The 9,038-nt window shown below is 55.3% G+C and overlaps 1 protein-coding gene across 1 annotated transcript in view; it reads right to left on the bottom strand.

Moving 5' to 3' along the window:
• Positions 1-1,039: 1,039 nt before the first annotated feature.
• The window catches only part of PDIA5 (protein disulfide isomerase family A member 5), a 92,484-nt gene continuing 84,485 nt past the window's right edge, over positions 1,040-9,038 (bottom strand). Inside the window, exons 15-17 of the mRNA XM_027106550.1 lie at positions 7,983-8,053; positions 1,756-1,890; positions 1,040-1,270 (exon numbers count right to left, since the gene is read on the bottom strand). Of these exons, the coding sequence (XP_026962351.1) occupies positions 1,190-1,270; positions 1,756-1,890; positions 7,983-8,053 (287 nt within the window). The 3' untranslated portion in view covers positions 1,040-1,189. The remainder of the gene's footprint in view (positions 1,271-1,755; positions 1,891-7,982; positions 8,054-9,038) is intronic.

Genomic DNA, 9,038 nt, shown 5'->3' with positions numbered 1-9,038 from the left:
GCGGCTCTCACCCCCGCCCTGGGGGACACATCAGAAAGAAGGCAGGGGCTGCAAGGGATGGGCCGGCCCAGGAAACAGGGCTGTGCCCACAGGCCAACTCCCCTGTAAGGCCACCAAAGTGCGCTGCCCAGTGTTGCAGCTCTGGCAATGCCACCTCTGAACTTCCCCGAGGAGCCCAAGGCTAGGACTGCCGCTTACCACGAAGTCAAGACAGGGGAGTGAAGCTGTTCTACTCCCTTCTTCTCCCCACGGAGGAGGACCACAGCTCTGGCAGCATCACTGGGCACAGGCCCGGTGTTAGTCATGCAGGGATGCAGAAAGCAGACCTAGTGGGAAAGAGTCAGGAGAGAGACGTGACAGAGACAGAGTGGGGCCTGGGTGGCGCCCATCCATGAGAACGCAGTGCGAAGATGTGGAGGTTCCTGCGGCAGGGCGAGGGGAGCTGGTTTACAGACCGGCATCTGCACACGGAGGAGAGGCCACCACGTCCCACACACCGTCCCTTCCAGCCAGTGTGCCGAGCAAGCAGCTGCACAAAGGCCCCTCCCCCAGTCCACCTGAGATGCCCCTTCCAGCCTGGGCTGGACAGCTGCACTCATCCCTAAGTGGAGACTTACTCTTCTTTAAAGGGAGAGCTGGGAGGGAATGGAGAGAGCAGGAGAAGACAGAAATAGCCAGAGAAAGAGAAATATGTAAATGCATTCCAGGAAAACGCCAAAACTGAAACCGCAATGACCCAGAAAAAGCTAATGCTTGGTTCCCGTCAGCGTCACAATCCCATTTTCCCTGATCATCTTAACGTGTTTCCCCTCAAAATCAGTCATTTTCCAACAGGATATTTTGCGGTCTGATTCCGCTGTCCTGCTCTCCAGTGGCTGACAGGGGCCCGTATCCCATGCCTCCCTCCTCACCCCCCTGCCCCCCAGTCCCTTCTGGGCTGGCGTGGGGTTCTCCACCTCCCAGGAGAGGACGTGGAAGGAGGGAGAACACGGGTATCTATCTGTTAGAACAGGCTCCCTGGAAATAACCCACACCACCAAACAACTGGTTTAATTTTATTTCAAAATTGTACAAAACGGCCGTAAGCGGCTATAAAAAACTTCATCTTCAGAACACGTGGAAATTCAGAAACAACAACAAAACAGGTATCCTTCACAGTGTAATGGAAAAGCTTTCTCTGAGGCAGAAATTACAACTCCTCCTTCTTCTTTCCTAGTCTCTCATGGTCTCCCTCCCGGAGTGTTCGAATAAAACTAGTAAATCCCAACTCCTGTAGCGGAGGGAAAGAGAAAAAAAAGGAACTTTTACCTGATGCGGATGTGTGCCCCCCGCCTCCTTACTCCCCTTCCCTGACCGCCACCGCGTGCTCACTCCTCGGGACACAGAGAGGAGGCCGGGGGGTGGGGGAGCAGGGCCGTGGGGGAGCGGGCGGAGGTGGGGGCAGGGGGAGCCGATGGGGGGTGGCGATGGCTGGCCATGTGGGGAGGGTCTGCTTGGCTACAGAGAAGCCCTGAAAAGTGGGTGAGGAAACTGTCCTGCACCCTGGAATCCGCACCACACCCCTGCACCCCCCGGTTCTGGGGCCAAGACTTGTGTGAAAACCCCTTGAGATTTTCTTTCAGCCCGGCCAGAGTCTTGCCTTCTCAGCTCTGAGCATTGCAGCTGACCTCTGTGCTGTCCGGGAAGCCTCCTCAGTGGCTGTTTCCCTGCCCGTCAGCAGACAGAGCTTGGGGCAGGTGCCTCCCTGCAACTCACCGTCGGATTGGTGTCGTACTTTTCTGCAAACTTCCCGTAGTGGTAGTAGTGGAAAGTGGGGTAGGCCTTGATGGCCTCCTGCTGACACAGGTCCTGGTTCTTCTCTTTGATGCAGTCAACTGCGGCACAGGCAATCTGTGGGGCCGAAGAAAGGGAGGGTCAGCACGGGGGTCTCCAGTCTGAGAGCTGAGGCCTGGACCAGGCTGTACTTGAGACCCACATCATCTGCTTTTGGATCTCCTCCCCAAAAGCAGGGATACGCTGAAGCAAAGCATCCCCATTCCATAGCTCCACCGAGACTGAGACTGCCTGTTTTCAACCCCCCAGGCAGACAGGTGAGGTTAGGGGACTTAGCTTGGAATGCCCTCAGACTACCCTTTAAAATCAAGAGTGTAATGACTGTAAAGGAAATTATGACTTGAAAGCATCTGTAAACACCACGAGTTTTGTGATGCTTTCTGTGGGACTCATTCGCTCATCAACTCATATTTCCTGAACACCTTCTGGGGGAGGCAGGGTAGGACCAAGGTTAAGGATAAGAGCTTTGGAGTCAAGTTTCCCACGTGCAACTCTTGGCTGGGCTGCATATGAAGACTTGAGGAGAATTACCAGCCTCTTGGGGCCTCAACGTCTCGTCTGTAAAATGGAGATAACAGTACCTAGACTGTCAGGACATTATGAAGACTGAGTGAGAGAAGTCAGGTGAGGTGAAAGGGCACACAACCTGGCACACGGTGAATGGTCAGTACACGTTAGCTGCTGTTAGAATGACTCCTCCTGGCCCCGGACACAAGCTCTGTCCCCAGTAGGAGCTCAGCATCTGGTCAGGGAGTTGGATAAAGAGGTGAATCCAAGGCATGACAGGAGGTGTGTGGAGGTGGTCCAGGGTGCCAAGACGGCCCAGGGAGTGGCACAGAGGCGCTCTGCAAAGTTTGCCACGTGGGCCAAGGCCTGATGGCGGAGGAGAAGCCCGTTCCAGCCAGGGGAGCACATTCCAGAAACCGGGACAGAGTTCAGCATGAGTAAAGCAAACAGTTTTTGGTCAGAAGGAGGTTAACTGGCCGTTGGCCTATTCTTGCCCACTGAACAAATTCCACATGCAGGGTAGTTTTTCCTTATTTATTGTTCTTTCCCAATAAGAGGGTAAAAAGCAGACATGGGAAACTTTTCTCCTGTTGAGGGTCACAGAGCAGGGAAGGAGGGGAGAGGGTCAATTAAAGGCAACGGCAATCCACAAGCATTACAGAAGAGGGGCCAGCAGCTTCTGAGGAGAGGAGGCATTGATGGAAGTCCTGCTATGGGCCAAGCCTGTTCTAGATGCTAAGAGGACAGTGGTGACCTTGACAAAGTCCATCATCAAGCGACTGACATTCTTACTGCAGGCAGGCAGTTAACAGACACATCACAAGTGAGATCACTGCAAAGTCCAAGGGACGCTCTGAAGAAATCAAAAGAGGGTGCTTGGATAGGACCACGGCCAGAGGGGTTGCTTTCGCCACGAAGGCCAAGGAGGCCTTTCCAAGGAGATAACATTTGACCTGAGACCTCAGTGATGAGGAGGCAGCCAGCTGCGTGAAGGCCCGAGGAGAGAGCACCCAGCTAGGACCAGCCCATGCTGGGACCGGCCTGGGAGAGGAATGGGCGCCGTGCCTCCGAGGGCTGGAACCCACGCAGGAGCCCTGGCAGAACTACTACCACGCCGGAGGTTTAAAACTACTGAACAGCCGTGTCTCACGGAGTTCTCTGGCTGCTGGTTATTTCCATTTGGGTGGAGGCCCCCTTTCCAGGTAGGAGAGCCCTGCAGGCCGCCAGCAGTCAACGCTTATCGGCCTCTTACCTGTGCCCAGGTGAGCGGGGCTACCGTTCCGCAGGCAGCAGCGCTGACAGGCAGTGAAGAGTGAGCTGTGGCCTGCACTCTGGTTACCAGTCGCTCATCCTCCCTCACCCGCCCTCACGCCCCCCTTCTACCTCTTCGGCTACGTTACGTTCTACATGATGAGACTTCTTAGAGCAGAGTCTGCAAACTCTGCACGCAGTCCCTATCTGGCTCTCAGTCCTGTTCTATTTGGCCCACGCAGAATATTTTAAAAACATAAATCTGAATTAGCTGCCAACCTAGAAAAACAGCCAGAAGATTTTATGTAAAGCTTGGCTCTCCAGCTTCTCTTTAAAAGCCAAATCTGAGGGCCCTTGCCCTGCCTTCCCATAGGCAACGTGTGGCTGGAAAGGAAGGGCGGCTGTCTCCTTCAGGCAGGGTCAACTTGCCCTTTGCCTGCGCCCTGCAGGCTTCTGAGAACCCCAGCTTGCCCTCCAAAGACCTTCCTGAATTATTCAGAAACGTGAGGCAGAGCCTCCTCTGGCCGTCCTCAGGGTCCCGTTTCTCGGGGCAGATGCTGAGCGGCCGGCCCAGGGGGGTACCATGCACGTGGGGCAGCCTCTGTGTCCAGCCCTCGGCTAGGGGCTGTCACTCCCCTGCTAGGCTGTGAAAGCGTTTGATGAGCGCCGCTCCGGGCCGCTGCTCTCCCTGCATCCAGTTTAAATTATGAATTTAATTTGTATACATTAAAATGGGGAAATGTGGGAAGCAGTGGGAAATGTCGTGTACAGTTTTACAAATTGACTAAAATAAAAATGGGTCCTCATTCTGAATCCCCTCGAACAGCTGCCAGCCACATACATGAAATGCTACTTCTGGCTGCAAAGGCTCCTTTGCTCTCAGTCTCTGTAGGAAGAGGGGAGACAAGCACAGGCCCCTCTCCAGGAAGTGACTGAGACTCTTTGGAAGGAAGGCAGCAAATAAACCTCTTCACATCTATCCCAATTTCACCTGTCTAAGCGCCTGCCCCCCTTATACCCACTCAAGATCTGCAGTGACTCACCTACGGCACCAAACATACACTGACTTCTAGATTCGTTCCATGGTAGGTGGCTGTCGTGCCCTGCAACGTCCCCTTCGCCCAGCACTTGACTTGCCACTGGCACCTGCAACTCTTGGCTGAAGGGAGCTAGAAGTAAGGCCCACAATGGACGGGGCTTGCAGACATGTCCCCTGGCTTTCTCGCCTCTGAGAGGGATGGCTCTGTCCCTGCTGAGGTCTCCAGGGACTGAGCCTAGTTACCCATGCAGTAATTTGCTCATTAACACACCTGCTCTGGCTTCCCTTCCTCCATCCCCTCAACTGCTTCCTAAGACCACCTCCCCCAAAATCCCCTGCATAAGAGTCCCAGGCCCTGAGTCCACATCTGGGAGACCTCTGACGATGCCTATTCTTTCAGTTCTGATGCTGCCCCTTTCCAGCTGGGTAACTTTGGGCTAATCCTTTAACATCTCTGAGAGTCAACCTCCTCATCTGTAAAATGAGTAATAATACCTAGCTGACTAAACGACTGTGAGGACAACACAACGTAAGGCTTTAAAAGTACTAGCAGAAGAGGCGCTCACAGGAAACATCAAATACATCACCTGGTTCCTTCATCTAGCCAATGTTTACAGAGGTTTCAGGCGTCAAGACCGTGGGGGATTCAAGGACAAACGAGGTCCCTGTCTTCAGGGAGCTTTCCCTTCTGATGGAACTCGGGGGACCACACACAGCACATGCAACGCGGCCAGAGCCTCGTCAGCCAATCACAGAGGGGCTCCTGCTGCCCCAGAGCCCATTCCTGGGATGACGTTGCACCTGGCCGGGAGCTGTGCTGCATTGCTGTTCCCTCAGCCCCTACCCCCAGGCTGGGACACCTTGAGGTAGAGGGAGAGAAAGGCCCCACTTTGCCAGCCCGGTGATCCCCTGACCCCCGCCTGCACCCACCAGCCTTCCACCTGAGACCCTTGTCCTCCATGGCCACGTCCAGAATGCTTCTCTTCCAACACTAACAGTGTGCAGCCCTTTCTCCCCCGCAGCATGTCAACTGCTAAAGTCCCCAGTAACCTCCTGGGAGGGGGAGGCTCCCCAGTTAAAATATGGGCTGCCTCACACAGCTTTATTGATTCGGTAAAATAAATCTCTGCAGGAGCTAATATTGACTTTGGCTATGAAAATGGAAGTGAACAACCAACTGCATATTGATTGGGGAAGGAACAGGGACCAACTTCTGGGTGGAAAAAAAAAAATGCAGTTCTGGCTCAGAGGTGGCAGCACGGGGTGTCAGGAAGGAGTCAGGAGACCCAGTTCCGGCTGTCAGTGACCCACTGCGCGTCCCTGGGCAAGAGACGCAGCTCCTCTCTGGGCCTTGATCTGCTTGAGGAGAAGGAGAGGGCTGGACAGGCCAGTGGTCCCCAAACACCAGCCTGTGGCCAGCAGAAGACCCAGCTCTTAAAAATGACACATTCCTGGAACCATCCCCCAGAGGCTCTGAGCTGATAGTTCTAGGATAGCACCCAGCCATCATGGCACCAGTACCCTAGACCAGAGACAGAAGGCTTCCCTGCTATTACTGAGAGCCGCCTCTAGGAACCCCAGGCCTGCCGGCTGCCTGGGACAGAGAAGTTAAGTGTGTTCCTGAAAATGAGTGAGAGTGATGCCTGGCTTGGAATAAAGGAAGTTGGAAGGAGGGACAGAGGGAATAACAGGGGGAATGACTCCAGGAAAAGGTCAGCGACATTACTGGCCCAAGTTAAGACAAGTAAGCAAAGGCGTATCAGTATCTCAGAGAAGGAGGGGGTCACTATGGAAATGGGACCCCTCTGCATCAGCAGAGGGGACAGGGAAGAGGAGGAATGGCCCTCAGCTGCCTACCGTGGGCACGGCCAGCCTGGCCTCGTTGGGACTGATGTGTTCCCTTCACAGACCCTGGAGCGCGGAGACCTGAGCATCTCGTGGGGCAGGAAGCCCCCACACCTGTCACTCTCCTGCGTGTCCAGAGCACCGAGTGTTCTGGGTGAAGAATGATGGGAGTTGGTATGGAGAGACTGCCAGTCTAGTCCTGGCCCCGGGGAGTAAAGGCCTCCCCACACCAACCAGCACCCAGCCCTGCAGGGACGAGCAGCCTGGGCTGTGCTGGAGCTCTCAGACTGGAGGCAGCCACTGTGCTCAGGCCCTGGCTGGCAGAATCGGCTGGAGTGGTGAGGGAGACGGAAGACAGAAAGTCCCTTCTTGCCGTGCCTCTCTCGATGCAGGCCAAGTGGCAGGGAGAGGAGAGAAATTTTTCTGGTCCTTGTATTCCCTCCTGATGGTGAAGGGTGCCTCAAGGGCACAGGCAGGACTTCTGGGTGACAACGGGACTCCCCAAGTTCAGGGAAGGGGCTCGGAGTCTAAGTCTTCACATACGTGCCCGTGGCCTACCCTGGCTTCCTCTGACTCGCTGTCCCTGTACAGCTCTCACCATCCCATCTCCACCACCGTAGGGCTGATGCAAGGTGATCTCATCATCTGTATCCCACCTGCCCTGGCCGCACCTGACAATTCCACCTGGGAAAATAAGGCAGCAGGCAGAGATGCACCGGACTTTGGCCTTGGGTGTGCGTGAGCGCATTTTGGGGGTCTTTCAGGGGACAGGTTCCTACGATGGAGCCCCAGGCTGGGAAGAGCCTTTGAAACCATCTAGACCAGCACCCTGACTTTAGAAGAAGGGAACTCGAGGCCTGGAGAGTCTTCCAGCTCACGTAGTTTAACAGCAGCCCCGATGCACCAGTCTGAGTTCCGGGGTCTTCTCCCTGCCATACACCCCCTCAGCCTTGGAGTCTGCCCTGGCTGCTGGAGCGGCCTGGGGGAATGTGCCCGGGGCCCCCTCCCCGCTCTCTAATCCAATCTGCAGCTCTAGCTTGTTAATTTTATGCTTCATCAGTCAGCAGCTGCAGGAGCCTTTCACTTAGGTGGGATGAGGCTCTGCACACACGGCTGTGCTCTCCTCCACCTTGGCTGCCTCCAGTTGACTTTTGTTGGATTTTTTTTTATTTGTACTTTTAATTATACAAGTAATGCATGACTACAAATCCTACCGTAAAAATATTTGAACACTAAAGAATAAACAAAATGACCCCTTTACCACCCCCTCCTCCAAGGAAGGGCTGTAACAGTTCAGTGTATCCCTTTTAGTTGATTTTGCAGCATAAATGCAGCCTGCTCTATCCTGCCTTGTGAAAAGGATGTCCTGGTTGCCAGGAATCCCCGGGTCTCAGCAGAACCTGTCTGGGGAGGGAGGGTACCTGAACAGAAGGGAGGAAGGTGTGGGCACTGGTGGCAGGGGGAAGCTGGAGGTGGGACGAGAGGTGAAGAGGAAGGGGATCCTTACCTTTCGGTCATCTTTGAAGGCATCAGCAGTGGCAGTAAAGTGTGGAATGACCTTCTTACAATGCGGGCACCCTGAGTGAGAGGGGAGGAGAGAGTTACACACATGGGGGAGGCTGCAGAGCCAGGGGCCCTGCCTGGAACCTCCAGAGAAGCCTTTCCAGGAGTTTCTCTCCACCCAACAGACTTTGGGGTTCATCTGATTCCCACCCCCCGCGCACCCCACTGTCAGGGTTCACGTATCAACCCCACCACTCAGACCCTCCACTGTGCATCTGCTGTTGGCAAGAGGGCTCTGCAGGAGCAGCGTCAGGTCCATTCCTGCCCAGGACCTCCCACCCCACACTCTCCCATCACACACACACCCACGAGGCTGGGGGTCAGGGAGACAGACACTGTGGTCTTTCCCTGCAAGCTCCTTCCACACAGGGCTGCCCTCAGGGTCCATAAGAGCCTGATCCAGGGTGCAGCGGGAGCTTTGGGCTTAGAAAGGAGGACGCATGCTCGGGATTCTCTGAGCCTGTCACAAGGTCCCTTCTCTCGCCCCAGTGACAGTAGCAAATCTCTCCACTTCATGACGGAGAAAGTGGGGCTGGGGACGTAGGGGGCTGGGAACAGGCCCTCTGCCTGACCCCGGCAACTCATGCTTTGCCGCTGTTTCCCACGTTCCCAGCAGCCCTCACCCCAGACTGAGCAGCCAAACCAGGCCCCTGGTCCTCATGCTGTCCTTCCTCCCTGCTCCACAATCCACCCGAACCCGAGATCCAGGAAAGGGAGACTCAAGGTCAGGCTGAGAGGAGGATAAGGTGCCAGGAGTCCCTGACGCTTCTCAGGGCCTGAGAAGTTCCCAACCCAGGGACGAGGATCTATAGTTTTGGAGGCCCTGGATGGGACAGAGGTGTATGTGGTGCCCTGAGCCCCTCCAGCTCCAGTGACAGGTCTCAGGCCCGGGGCTGGGACCTGTGTGGGACCACTTTTTCCTCCTGTTTCAGCAAGCCCGGGGCAGCGTCCACTGAGCAGAAAGCCCAGGAAGCTGCAGGCCACTCTGTCCCAGACCCGC

The sequence above is a fragment of the Aethalodelphis obliquidens genome, unplaced genomic scaffold (genome assembly GCF_003676395.1).
Source record: "Aethalodelphis obliquidens isolate GAN/ISIS:26980383/991018 unplaced genomic scaffold, ASM367639v1 scaffold1, whole genome shotgun sequence".
Lineage (NCBI taxonomy): Eukaryota > Metazoa > Chordata > Mammalia > Artiodactyla > Delphinidae > Aethalodelphis > Aethalodelphis obliquidens.
The sequence above is the reverse complement of the archived record's forward strand: the minus strand, read 5'-3'. Positions and strand labels throughout refer to the sequence as shown.